Source organism: Pseudophryne corroboree, chromosome 3, assembly GCF_028390025.1.
Source record: "Pseudophryne corroboree isolate aPseCor3 chromosome 3, aPseCor3.hap2, whole genome shotgun sequence".
Lineage (NCBI taxonomy): Eukaryota > Metazoa > Chordata > Amphibia > Anura > Myobatrachidae > Pseudophryne > Pseudophryne corroboree.
This window is the reverse complement of record NC_086446.1, coordinates 545,564,450-545,579,401: the sequence shown is the minus strand read 5'-3', so window position 1 is coordinate 545,579,401 and position 14,952 is coordinate 545,564,450. Positions and strand designations below refer to the sequence as shown.

Below are 14,952 nucleotides of genomic sequence, written 5' to 3'. Positions count from 1 at the left end.
ATGTTGCTATGAAGCCTGTTTGTGTAATAGTTGCCAAAATGTGAATAAAATTGATGGATCAGTGCAGCCTTTTTCACCTGTGGGTGACCCTCAATAGATACTGTGGCTTGCATCTATCATCCAGAAGTCATGGTGGGCAGTTGTCCATGACAAACAGAAAATGGTCATTTATATCCAGCTTTAAAAAACAGTAGTACTTTAATATACACCTGGTCAATATAGAAAAAAAAGACATTTCTAGGACAGTATATATAAAAATTAAATGTGACTTTTTGTCGAAACTAAATACACAATATACATAACTAAAAAATTTTGTGTTTTTTTCCTACAGGCACTGTCCGGAAATGGTAGCCTGTCTTCTTGTGTTCTAAGTCTGCTGAACACCCAGCCAATGCTTCAGGTAGACTACATTGCAACTGACCAAACTTTGAAAGTACTCTCCGCACTGGAGGACAATCTAAAAGAAATTGGGGTTTCTGTGGAGCAGTGGGACCCATTGAACCCACCTCCTAGCAATTTAGGTGGTGCTGATCTGCTAGTGTGTAACAGTTCAGCTCATCTGCTAAGGGATCCAAGACAGGTTCTCCTGAATATGGCAGCAGCTGTGAATGAAGGAGGATTTGTTTTGCTTCATACTCTTCTTAAAGGAGATACTCTTGGAGAAACCATAGCCTTTCTGAGGACACAGAACCTCCAGGAAAAAGATGGTCTCCTCTCCCAGGTACGACACCCTTCTTGTTATAATAATGCACATACACCATGATGGAATCTATATGTTTTATGGTGCAACAAAACAAAATAATAACTGTTTCCTTAGTCCTGGTAAAAATGTGTGTCCAAGTATAAAAACTTTTCTTTGAGCCATATATATTTCAAAGGTACTCTTTTACCACTAAGGATGAATTCAGTTAGCTGCAGCAATTTGCCATGGCTAACTGATCCCCCGGGGACAATCCAATAAGCCCTGATGCCAGTACTTATCGGGCATTTTATTTCTGGTCCCAAAACAAAATCCCCAATGAGTGCATATTTTTCATGGCCGCAATCACAAAAACCACAAAGGTCCGGATCCTGTGTGTTTTTGTTCAAAATGGGCTTTAAATGAATTGCTTGAATAAAAAAACATTGGGCAAAAAATTGCGGTAAAGCCCTTTTTTTGTGCAAAAAATGTTTCAGGCACATTTGAATTCCCCCCTAAATGCTGTTGATTAATTCTAATGAACAGTGGTGAATGAAGAATTCTAAATAAAGGTTGAGCCTACATACATTGGATATTGCATACTAAACTTTGCCAATTTAATTAGAATTGCTCTTGCTAGGCTTACACTATTACAGTGTACACCCCATGCCTACTAACACTTCAGGAAACATGCCTAAACACTGTTGATTTAAACAACCAAGCCACATGTATCCAAGGCAATGTCCCCAAACTGGGAAGCCACATGCAAATTGTGTTTGCCTGGTATCAGGTTGGGGTGGCTGGCATAAAATCAGTGGGTTGCAGAGGTTTCTGCTGGCAGCCACACAAACTCCTGCATTAGCCCTACAGATTCTCTCACAGTAGCATAAAGTAGTACATCTGGCTTCCATGGCTATGCACAACTACAGCCATTCTGCATGCTACTCAGAATCATCCTCATTGTCTGTAAAACACCATAGTCTAAGGATGGAGATGGCAGTTAGCTATAAAGTTTTCAACAGCCTTCCATCATAGAGGCATGCCTATTTGTTTGTAGGAGGCACTCATCACTGATACACTATTACTAATAAATATGCAATATTTTATTGAAATACATATGAATATGCCAAGTGACATGTAAAAAAGTGGCTTTATCAGAAGAGCACACAAAAGAGCTTTATTTAATAAAATTAAGCATGTGCTGAAACTAAAGCAACCATTCAGATATGGATTTTCTTTTTTTATGATATAATTGGCATCTGATTGTTGCTCTTTGCGCCATATCAATACAAAAGCTCCATAGCATTGCTGCCTGTAGCAAAACATACTTAGGTGTCTGTTCTCTTACCACTGACTAGGCAGAGTGGGAGAAGTTGTTTGACAGCGCCTCCTTGGACCTGGTTGCTTTGAAAAAATCCTTCTACAGCTCCGTCATTTTCTTATGTCGTCGACGTATCCCTGTGAAGACGCCGGTTTTCCTATCTGTTGAGGACATGGACTGCACTTGGGTGGAATCACTGAAGGTACAGCAGTTCATGGTGACCGTAAATTCAGTCTTGCTGGTGACCATTAATTCAGTCTTGCTGGGGCATCTATGTACAGGTTATTGGTTATTATTGTAAATGTCATGTTTGCTTCACACAGAACTCTATGGCAGACACAACAGATGACCATATTTGGCTTACATCCATGAAGCAACCCAATTCTGGTATTGTGGGGATGTTAAATTGTCTGCGCCAGGAGCCTGGAGGGCACAGAATCAGGTAGGACAAACAGAAGATACATTGTACAAGTAAGAAATATTGCACAAACACACAGCACTGTCTCCTCTGGTCAAGGAAGTGTTAATCAGGTGGTGAGGAGTGACAAACTAAAGATGGTGGTTTCCAAAGGGCATAAGTACGTGATCTTGACTATTACTGCCAGCTTTGTTATGGTGGCTCATCTGGCTATCAATGTGGCAAAAGCTTGTAAGCAATACAGAGTTGAGTATCCAAATCTGTGCAGTGATGATCCAGAAATGGTGACATTTTCAACTACAGGTACATCAAAATACTGTAGAATCATACACTGCTTTTCTCTTCTTCCTCGTTGCTGGAGGACTGACACAGCCACGTGATGCTAGTGCACTGTGAGCTGCCTGGATCATTGGCAGGGAGCTGGATGCTTCTGGATACTCTACAGGAGATCCAAAAGAGATCCCAGATGTGTCATTGGTTCTTTCACGCTACTCTGTCTCTTTGGTACTACTGTATGCCCTGCTGTCAAACTACTCAGCCCAACGTTCAACCCAAAGACCTGGGGCCAAATGTAATGCTGCCTGAGTTTGGCGGCCGTGCAGTATGCCGGCCAAACTCAGAATTTTTTTTAAAGGGGCAATCGTTTACAAGGCACAACCATGTCTTGTACATGGTTCCCCTTTAAAAAATGTCCAAGTTCAGCCGGCATCCAGCACGGCCGCCGATCCTGGGCGGCATTACATCTGGCCCCTGGTGTTAAATCACCAGAAGTAGTGGAATATGGGACCAGATGTGTTCATTTACAGATGCCAATTAAATTCATGCTAATCCCTGACTTATCTCTTTGCACTATGTAAGAGGGATGGTTAGGGCCTATTGGCCTATGTATCTTTAAATTAGACACCTTTAATCTAATTACCTTGTATTTTCTAAATTAACTTGTAAAACCCAAAAAAGTTGTACAGTCAAACAAATGTTAGTCATGAAGAGGCAATCATTGCATATGGTAGTACAATAAATCATTGAGCAAGGCATTACATAAACAAAACAGAAAACAAATTGAATTATATAAAAGAGCAGTTGCACCCACAAGTGTATATCCAAGTATCTTTGAAATTGACCAGAAATCATGATATTTCAGACAAGGCTTTCATCAGGAGGAAGACATTTTCTCATACATTCCCTACTTCCTGTGTGTAAGGCTAACATTACAAGGCCACTTCCTATGTTGAATCTTGTATGGTGTGCAATCCTTTACATACATACTTATTAATGTTACAAGATGATCTTTCACCACAAATGTACAATATTTTTAGTTTGGGGGCCCTTTAAAGTGTGTTGTCAAATAAACATACTGTTGCCATCATGCCACTGTTTTGTCATTGGACTGAATGTCTCATTAAAAAAAATAATTCTTAAGACTTACAGCTGAAGAGATAATTGCATCTTCCCATTCTAATTCCAGGTGCATCTTTAATTCTGATGTGAAATCATATGATGTTTCTGATAATGAGCTTCAACAGCTGCAGCATAAGGATCTGGTGATGAATGTCTACCAGGGAGGAAAGTGGGGAGCTTTCCGTCACGTCTCCTTTCATAAGGGTAAGTAAATAAAAATCTATTCAAGTGCTTTGTTCCATTAATTGTAAACACTTATGATGAGTTTGTGAAGAGCAATATCAAGTGCCTCTGTCATTGGCTGAAAAGGGAAAGTCAGTATGTGTGGAGTAGTGTAGAAGTGTTATATTCATTTCACAGCAATTGTTAGCCTTGTGAGGGCAATAAGGGAATTAAGTAGCATATAGCTACTGATTGCAGGAGATACGAATGTCAACAGGCCCATGGGTACCGGCCTCTTGTGTAAGTTACATCTACCTGAATTGACCCGATATAATTTATCAGTAATCGCTAATTACCTGACTTTTTCCAGATAAAGCCTAGTACTGCAAATATGTACTAAAACTATAGTAACCAATCAGCAGTGATATATTATCTGTTGAGAGCAATTTGCACAGTAATAGGCCATTTCTAATTGTTTTGTTTGGGTGCATATTTGCACATTTAAGCAATGTTGGCAAATACAGATGTGACCTCTTACATCTTTGCTCCGTGCTCTACAAGTCGCATTACACATAACACATGAGTGCTGTGTGACTCGGTAGCGACGAGTGACTTTTTTGTCATTTTTGCAGCGAAAATGCATCTTAGACGTAAAGTAATGTAATAGAACGCACAGGGAGCTTCTATTGATTAAAATGATATGCAGCATGCCTATATTCTGTGTGTGACTGCGACTGTATTTGCATACAAAATGATATTCTACAGTTTTCCTGGAAAGCACTGTAACGTGGCATTTTGGATGAAGATACAGCCGCAATTACACACCAAATATAGGCATGTTGCATATCATTTTAATCAGCAGGATCTGCCTGCGCATCCTATTGCATTTCTTTACGACTTAGACACATTTTTGTGAAAGCACACAAAAAAATTTGCTTAGCGCTACCGAGTGCCGCCACTGCATGCCGAGACTTGAAGGACTGTTTAGCGTGACTGCAGCAAGGATGTAAGAGGACACATCTGTCCCCCTCATTGTTCGTGATTCACATAATAAAGACCTATAGCTAATTATATTGTCAGGTGTTTATTCTCTGTTATATAACATTCTCCTTCTCTAGAACAAGCTCAGGATAAAACAGCTTTTGCCTTCGTGAATGTACTGACCCGTGGGGACCTTTCCACGTTACGCTGGATAGCCTCTCCTCTACGCAACTTTCAGCCTACCAATCCTAATGTGAAACTGTGTAAAGTCTACTACGCATCGCTCAATTTCCGTGACATTATGTTGGCCACTGGGAAGCTCCCCCCAGATGCGATCCCTGGTAAGAACCTGTATAATACAGACAAATCATTACAAATGGTTGCAGACATTCAAATGTATCCCATACTTGTAGTACTATTTAGGCATCTGTTATCTATAATACCCCATACAGGGCTCCTAGAGCTCTGGTGTTGTCTTAGGATAGGTCTGCTGTTTTGTGTGGATACAAAAAATGCTTGCTCAGTGGAATATATTTATCTCTGAATATGGAATGGAACTTTTAGGTATTTACTTTGCTGAGAGTCTATATTCTTTTTGTTCAGGTGACATGGCACTACAGCAGTGCATGCTGGGAATGGAGTTTTCAGGTCGTGACCCTGCTGGCAAAAGGGTCATGGGGCTTCTTCCAGCAAAAGGCCTCGCTACTGTGGTAGATGCCGACCAGCGATTTTTGTGGAATGTTCCAGAGGACTGGTAAATCTCTTTAATTAATTCATTAATGAATTGCCAATAGTAGTGTTAACGTAAATTACGTTTGCAGTGTTACTTTTATTAAAAATAAAAATCTATGTGAAACATATCACTTACAAATATGAATTCACATATTTTTAGGAATATAACAGACATTAAGCCGCTTATGCAGATCTCTCATAGATTGATTCTAAAATGGTTAATAAAACAGACCATATACATTATAAAGCTCTGTTGTACTAATGGTGTTTTATATGCACATTAATGCCTGCTACAAAATGCCTTCCTGATGCTTAATAAAAACAAGACCTCATTGATTCAGATCTATTGTGGTTGGAGTTGCTATCCCTGCTGCTTACATAGAAGCAGCAGCAGTGCAATAATATGGTAATGCAGCAGGAGGCGTCACACTTCTTGTATGCATTACTGATCCCAGTTGCATCCTAGGGCGCAGCATCTGATCATCTGCGACACCATCAGCCAGCTGCATGACCCAAGGGGTGGCCAGCAGGCCTTCTGCCACAGTTCCTACAAAGAGGCCAGGAAATCCCTGTCTGCTTGTATCACCATACGGTGCTATCACTGGTTCTTCCAAGGAAGCAGCGGTGACAGCAACTCCAACCACAGACCGGATGTAATGACGCCCAAGATCGCCGAAGCTGCGAGATGCCGGACGATCTCTGGCATTTTTTTTAAGGGGCAATCATTTACAAGGCATGGTTTTGCCTAGAAAGTGATTGCCGTTTTAAAAAAAAAACGTCCGAGATTGTCCAGCATCTCACACCTACGGCGATCTTAGGCGTCATTACATCCGGTCCCCATCTGAATAACCCCCTATGTGCAGCACCTCCAACCACATTTGAATCAGGCCCAATGAGCACAGAGCACATCAATACAAAAAAAACCTGTTTATCAGCAGATATGTAACCAATTTACAATCTAAACTACTGTAGCTCCACACACTGTAGCTGATGTTTTGCTATCCTGTATATATAGTGATCATTACTGAAATGTTGACTGGCCCAAATATAATAGTATGCAAGTTGCAAACACCGATTCGATTTCTGATGTAGCCACTAGATTTAAAGCAAAAGAGATTTTTTTATTTTAATTAAAAGCAACAACAGAAAAAAACCTCAGTGCTAAAATAAAAATATAAACACCACAAATTAAACACTGCAAACAAAGAGGACACTTGCTAAAGTCCAAAATTAGTCAAGGGGCCTAATTCAGAGGCGATCACTGCAACGGCAGCGGACACACTGCGTGTGCACACCCAGTGAGATGCGACGTCACATGCAGCTGCTGCGACCCAGAACATGGCGGGTAGGCTGCGCAGGCAGGGAGCTACTTGGCAGGTGCGAAACCATGGCCACTGTGCGATGCTTTTGCACCTGTGCGGGGGAGGCAGGGCCTGACATGCGGGGCTGAATAGCCCTGTGCTGGGCTTCCCCACCTATGTCAAAGAATCTGATCGTAGATGTGATAATTTTAGCACATCTACGATCAACTCTGGATCACCACTAAGGCCGATATCCTATTAGGGAGCTGGTTATCAGGGACTCTGCTTTGCGAAGCAGAATAACTCACCGCAGCTAATAGGATATCGGTCTAAGGGGGGCATGTACTAAGCAGTGATAAAAGTGGAGATGTGAGCCAGTGGAGAAGTTGCCCATGGCAACCAATCAGCATTGACGTAACATTTATAATTTGCATTCTATAAAAGTATACAGAGCAGCTGATTGGTTGCAATGGGCAACTTCTCCACTGGCTCACTTCTCCACTTCTCTCAGTGCTTAGTACATCTCCCCCTTATTTATCAATGTTTTTTTCCCCCATAATATTATGTAGAAATTGCATCATTTTATGTATTACTGCTATGTACTAATAGCCTAATTCATGAGCTTTAGAAGGCTAATTAGCACTGCAGCCTCTGTCCAGCGCCGGCCCAGATTGCGGTAACTGACAAAGTGCGCAATGTCCGATTCCCCCGGAGTAGTCTTTCACAAACGTGAAAAACTCCTCCAAAATGCCGGGAAGTTAGTTACTCGCAGGGACAATAGTTATCGCTGCCGCTGTCCCTGCTAGTTACGCTTAGTACATAGTGGAGATATTTTCATTAAGAATAAACATCAAGCTGCTTCTAAAAAGAATCTATTACATAATCCCCAGAGTCTCTCAAAGCAGAACAATTAAGCTTATAATAAATAACAGCACATAAAGGTAGCATATTCAGTAATATACATAATTATTCAAGCAGGAACTTTATAAACATACATATGTGTCAGTATTAGCTATGTAAGCATACAGTATTTTTACATAAGTATGTATACAGAGCCTAATTCAGTAATGATAGTTAAATAAAAAAAAAACGCAAAAGAGCCAATTATCGTCAGACTACACATACGCTGTGAACGCATTGCACGTGCTTGAAGAACAAAGTCTGTACGCTCTGCAAGCACAAGCCCAGTGAAATGCGACCGCAATGTGATTGACAGGAAGTGAACGTTTGGGAGGCAACCTGGCGTTTGTGCAGAGTGGTTGGGAAAATGCAGGCGTGTCATGGCCATTTTCGGGGTGTGCATCTGACATCAGCTGGGATCGCTGCGATGAAACATATGGCACCCGTGTATTTTGAGTAGGCATGGGTCAACCACAACTGTCGATGGAGCTCGATTTCTGCATATGCATCGCAGTTATGTAAGTGCATATGCAAATTTGTGAATGCAGTGGTGGGCGTCTTTTTCCTTTCTGGGTGGCTCTTCACATGCAATTTTTAGCAGATGCAGTTTTGAGACAATCGCTATTTCAGCCTCAGTAGCGATCCTTACTGAATTATGCCCACAGTCCTTGTATTAGTGCGTCTGTTGTTAAGGTTCAAAACACTATAATCATTATGGATAGTCCCTGAGTGTTAGTATTCTCACCAGGCTTAGTTTGTCTTAAGTTTCTATTGTGCTGGACCGATAGTAAGCAAGCTTTAATGCATTAGAGATCTCCCGTGCCTTAGGATATGCTTACACATAATAGGCAGTATAAAAGTCCCAATAAGAGAGGAATTACTTATTTCCTGGTCAGGGAGTCTCACTGTCTCAGTCCTGATCAGGGAGTCTCACTGTCTCAGTACTGGTCAGTGAGTCTCACTGTCTCAGTCCTGGTCAGGGAGTCTCACTGTCTCAATCTCAATGCGCACAGGACTATGCAAAATGTAGCCTGACCTCCATTGCCGATGAGATGGTATACTGAAATATTATCCTATCAGGGAACACAGCAAAACCTCTTACAAGCCGCTTTACAGGTACATGTTGTCCCTCCAATATCCCAGTAGCATTAACGCGTTTCGTTCAAACTAATTCTGCCACACTCAGTTATCGTCTGCCCAGTTCAATTATTGCAGTGTGTACGCAGCACCCAGGGTTGTTCCAAAACCCATTAGATCTGCTCCGATATCAGGAGTGCTGCACAGCATTGCACAATCCCGATGGGCCTATATCATGCTGCAAATTTAGTGTTTATGTGATCAGGCCAACATAGTGCATTTAAAAACAGCACTTCAATGAACTTTAGTCATTTTAATTATCCCAATAGGTACAATCAATTAGTAGTGTGTACAGTGAAATAAGATGTTCATAGGATCATATCACCTCTCAGAAAAAGAAATTGTGGATTCTTTTTGTAATCTGTCACTGTGTACCTGTCATACAGCAACAACAAGGTAAAATGTAAAACCAACCTGGTATTGACTTTAAACTAATGTAAACTATTGGGGATTTAAACAGCGGCTAAATAGCTGAAATGCGTTGGTGTCTGTAACTTGGATGCTATTTTATTTGAGCCTGTATGCTTTTACTGTTCACTACTTTTGTATGCAGAGTAAGGGGAATCTGTGTAAGCCCTAAATTCCCTTTTTTGTAGGTCCTTGGCTGATGCAGCCTCAGTCCCAGTGGTCTATGCAACAGCTTACTATGCCCTTGTAGTACGAGGACGTTTAAGAAAGGGCGAGAGTGTTCTCATCCACTCTGGATCAGGAGGTGTTGGCCAAGCCGCCATAGCAATATCTCTCAGCTTGGGGTGCCGTGTATTCACCACAGTCGGTAGGTTGTCTACTCGTTTCCCATGCACCAAACACTAGATAGTAAGCTTAACTTGTCAAGGGAAGTTGAGCCTAAATATATAAAGAGTAAGTACGTAAACTGCAGGTGTATAATCAGCAAAGCCCTGTGAAAATATCTCTGAGAATTTTACTATTTTTACCAATCAAGAATGGAATTAGGAGAAATCATAGAGCACGTTCCAACAATTTGGATCTCAGAAACATAGACATTCAAAACCGTGCTCTGATAGATCCATTATACACATGTATGTTACTGGGAAACATTATATTTTCGAGGGCCTTCCATGTCTTTCATAGATACTGACTGTGTAACTCTGACATGTTGGCACTATGCCCGCCTAACACACACAAAATTTGTACAAAACATCGCCATTCCCTGACCACCGTATGACTGCCACCGATGTGGTGCGGTGGGAGATCGGCAGAGTGGCATGTCTACATTCATGTAATAATGTTACTGACAGCAATGATTTATATCACCTATGACCAAAATAAGGAACACAAGTAATATATGGCTGTCCAGACTGTAAATATCCCATGTATCACTCAGGATCTGCAGAGAAACAGGAATACCTCCAGAGTAGGTTCCCACAGCTTCATGCCGACTGCTTTGCTAATTCCAGAAACACATCTTTTGAACAACATGTTCTCCATGCTACTGGAGGGAGAGGTAAGTGCAGCTGCGGCACCTAAAACTAATACTTTGGTTAGATGAGTGGTCCTGGCCACCGTCAGACTCATGTTACTCTTTCTTCACAGGCATCGATCTGATTTTAAACTCTCTGGCAGAGGAAAAGTTGCAGGCCAGCCTCCGCTGCCTAGCACGTCATGGCCGTTTCTTAGAAATCGGCAAATATGATCTGTCTAACAACAGTCCATTGGGTAAGTTCAAACAAAGTTTCCAGTGTGTTATAATGTCAGCTCTGCAGTGGTAGCTCTCTATAATAATAATAATAATAATAATAATAATAATAATTATTATTATTATTATTACACTTTATTTGTAGGGTGACACAGTGGTCCACAGCACCATACATAGGGCACAGGGTAAAACAGTACAGTAACCAGAACATAACAATGAACACGTACCAACACCACAATTCTCAGTGCACAATACAGCTGGGAAGCAATGGATGTAAGGAGAGTATTCAGCAAAGACTGAAACCTGTATCTAATAGTGTGGGCGCACCTTCCATGATTAGAGCCGCTGAAAGAGACGTCAAGGCTAAAAATAAGTGGAGTGCAGGGGTATAGGGCTAAGGAGGTGGTTTTAGGTTATGTGCAAGAGAAGAAGGCTGTGAAAACAGGGAGGAGGACCCTGCTCCTAGGAGCTTACAATCTAAGGGTAGGTGGGAGATTAATGGATAACATGAATAGTGAGCTAGTGTAGGGGACCTGAGGGCAGGAAACAAGAGAGGTAGAGAAGGCCAAAGCAGGGTGTGCGTTTTCAGCACCCATTTGAAGCTATGCAGGGAAGAAGAAAGTCTGATAAAACAAGGGAGATCGTTCCAGTGTAGGGGAGCAGCACGGGAGAAGGCTTGGGTTTGGATTGAAACGTACAGATGTGCCCAGTGTCATCTTGCGCATAATCGCCTGGGCGTGTGTACGCATTACGGCAGTGATTATGTACAGCCTGCCAAAACTAGTCGTGACTTGTTTGTAAGATCATGCTGGGCACATCTGTAGTAAGCAGGGTTGAGGAGGGCGTCAGTCATTGGCCGACCAGAGAGGGCGGGAGGGAGTATGTGCAAAGATGAGGTTGGAGATGTAGGGATCAGTGGAGTTAGAGAGGGCCTTGTATGTGAGGGTAAGGAGTCTGAAGATGATTCTTTAGCAACCAGAGAGGAAGATAAGCCTATATGCAGCATTGAGAACAGATTGGAGGGGAGCAAGGTGGGAGCAGAGGAGGTCAGTAAGGAGAAAGTTTTAGTAGTAAAGATGAGATATGATCAGTGAGTGAACAATAGTTTTAGTAGCATCCTGGGAGATTAATGTTCTAATTCAAGTGATGTTGTGGAGCTGGAACTGACAGGATTAAATGTGGAGGACTAAGGAGAGGGAAGAGTCAATTACAACACCCTAGCAGCAGAATTGGGGAACAGGTGAGATAGTTGTGTTATTGAGAGTTATAGAGAGATTGGGAGGAAAGGAGACTCTGGATATAGGAAGACAATGAGTTCAGTTTTAGCCATGTTGAGCTTGAGAGGGTGCTCAGACACCCAGGAGGAAATGGTAGAGACACAACTGGACATTCGAAAGAGTGGGGAAAGGGAGAGGACAGGAGAGGAGAGGTATAGTTGAGTGTTGTCATCATAGAGGTGATATTGGAGGCCGAAGGAACTGATGAGTTCACCCAGGGATGAGGTGTACAGAGAGAAGAGCAGAGGGCCAAGAATAGAACCCTGCGGGATGCCCACAGGAAGGATGAATTGGGGAGGTGAGGTGGAACTGGAGGCAGAGACAGAGAAGTAGCGGTTGGCGAGGTAGAAGTCTGAAGTGTGCAAAATAGGAGAGGTTGAATCATTGTGTTAAAGGACACAGAGGGGTCCAGGAAGATGAATAGAGAGAAGTGGCCCGTGGATTTGGCCGAAAGCAGATCATTGGTGACATTGGCAAGAGCAGTTTCAGTGGAGTGGAGGGGTGGAATTCAGATTGGAGAGGATCAAGGATAGAGTTTTCAGACAAGTAGCCGGTGAGACGGTTGTAAACAAGCCACTCATGTATTTTGGAGGCAAACAGGAGAAGAGAAACGGCCCGGTAACTAGAGGGTGAGGATAAGTTAAGATTGAGACAAGAGAAAAATGGGAGTAGGCATTGGGGAAGAGTGAGTGAAAAAGGCAAGATTGGACATAGTCCAGGTGGCAGGTAGGGGGGTTAGAGGATAAGAGGAGTGAGTGGTCTTCGTCACTTGTGGTGGGGAGGAAGGAGCACAAGGGGAGATAGCTGGAGGGAGGAGGGATGGGGCATTTTGTGACGGATTTCCTCTACAGATCATAGTGTATCCCAGAAGCCATGCACCCACTGGTGTTGCATTTTGTAACACTATTAAAGAAGCAACTATAAAATGCAAATATATTTCATGCATGTGTTGTTGTTTTTTTATTTTATGTTTTTGTGCATTTTTACGAGCTTTGGAACATTGCTGTACACTTACCAAATGCATTTAAGCCGAAGTAGAACATAGAAAATAGAAAACAGAGCTGGTATAAACGGGGTAAAAATAGTTTCCATTTACAGACCCAATTACATGTGTAACAGATGCTAGTAAAATGCATGAAATTAACTCCAGCAGGCACAAGGCCTAATGTGTCTGTCTGCAGTAACTCTTCCAGAAGACCAACCTTTTCCAGTGCCAAAGCCATGTTCACACCAGGATAAACACATTCACATAAATAAAATAATGCTTTGCGCATTTTTCTATTCCTGTTCTGTAAATTGACCACCTGAAGTCTGGGCTGTATAGTGTGTACACTGTCATTATGTACGTGCCATAAATTTCAGGTTTCCTTCCATACATTTCAGCACTGACAGTGAATCTGTAGTTGAGTGGCACAACCTAATATAGAAAAATATAAAATAAATACTGAAGCAAGAACCAGCTGTCAGGTGGCTTGGGCCTTTCTCCTCCAGTATGACAGACAGGACACCGACAGAAGCATTGAGTAACAAAGCCCTGTCTTGCTGTCACTCTGCAGGGATGGCTCTGTTCCTGAAAAATGTGGCATTCCATGGAATCCTACTTGATGCCCTCTTTGAAGATGGAAATAAAGAATGGGAAGAAGTGTCAGATCTGTTAAAATCTGGAATAAAAGATGGAGTGGTGAAACCATTAAAATGCACTGTCTTCACCCGTGATGAGGTGGAGCCAGCCTTCCGATTCATGGCCCAAGGAAAGCACATTGGCAAAGTGCTCATAAAGGTACTTCAGTATATTGCTTTTCTAAACTTATATTACGACGACAGAGCTAGCTGATATGCTACTGATGTTTCTAGTCTTAAAATTACTAATTGTTGTCCTGTCTGTTCCTCTAAGTCTTACTTAGTCCAGATAACTCTCCCACCTACTGTAGGTAACTGTGTAGGTCAGGTAACACTAGTACTGTGTAATAAGGAACACTACATATAGATACACACTGCCTCTGTGGCTTGTTATATGATGATATTTAGTTTAAACTAAGAATAAACTGATGTCAAAATTAGATGCACATTTGATAAACCAAAAACATTGTTACTGTAAGGTGATCCATACTTTCATATCGCTGTCTGTGGGATGTAGTCATTATGTTGACAGCCAAAAGGTCAAAACCATAATGTAGACACCCAAGGCATTGACACCTGCAAAATGTTGACGCTGTAATAATGTTGACAGAGGAAATGTCAGCAATAGAAATTCTACAGTTAGGTTAAGACTTAAAATTGGGTGTTAACTTTTTGTAACTGTAGACATTATGGTGTCTACATAATAACTGTCATCATTTTGATTATTAAAAAATACTGTACCCCTGTCTGTGATATACTATATGCCCCATGGAAAACATTTTAGTCTAAAGGTGGGTAAACACTATACGATACGTATCGTGCACTCTCAGTACATATGACGATATACCTTGTGGTCATGTATTGTATATGACGGTGCAATATATCGTTACATCGCGTTGCCACGGTGCTGGGTCACATCATCAAGTCCGTACTTAGCTTAAGAGATATTGAAAAGTTTGCTGAGTGTTTTCTGTTGAGTACAGCATACAATATATAGTAGATAAAATGTATAATTGCGCTTACACTGTACAGAGATGCAAATTTCTGGATACGAAGCTTTCATACAATCAAATGAATGAAACAATGGACCATAAGGGAATTGGATCCCTTGAATGGTGTAACTAAAAAAAAAAAAGAGCAATAGTGCAAGTACACCAATACAGTGTATAATTTCCTTTAATGATCTGTATATTGAACTCACAAATGCAGGTTTTTTGAAAGCATATCACAGTAAAGGTGGTTCACGATTAGGAACAATTGATGAATCCCATACTTCTTTCTTATAGCAAGGTTGAGAAGACTGGTTACTCCCAGCAGTTATCACCTCATTCATTCAGTTCCATTTGTTCAGTTACCAGTGCATATTCAA

At 41.6% G+C, this 14,952-nt stretch overlaps 1 protein-coding gene across 1 annotated transcript in view; it reads left to right on the top strand.

Annotated features, from left to right (window-relative positions):
* Positions 1-14,952, top strand: part of FASN (fatty acid synthase) — a 162,333-nt gene that overhangs the window by 109,875 nt on the left and 37,506 nt on the right. Inside the window, exons 23-32 of the mRNA XM_063961239.1 lie at positions 332-721; positions 2,038-2,202; positions 2,324-2,442; positions 3,884-4,020; positions 5,097-5,300; positions 5,563-5,713; positions 9,626-9,804; positions 10,375-10,494; positions 10,584-10,706; positions 13,520-13,743. Of these exons, the coding sequence (XP_063817309.1) occupies positions 332-721; positions 2,038-2,202; positions 2,324-2,442; positions 3,884-4,020; positions 5,097-5,300; positions 5,563-5,713; positions 9,626-9,804; positions 10,375-10,494; positions 10,584-10,706; positions 13,520-13,743 (1,812 nt within the window). The remainder of the gene's footprint in view (positions 1-331; positions 722-2,037; positions 2,203-2,323; positions 2,443-3,883; positions 4,021-5,096; positions 5,301-5,562; positions 5,714-9,625; positions 9,805-10,374; positions 10,495-10,583; positions 10,707-13,519; positions 13,744-14,952) is intronic.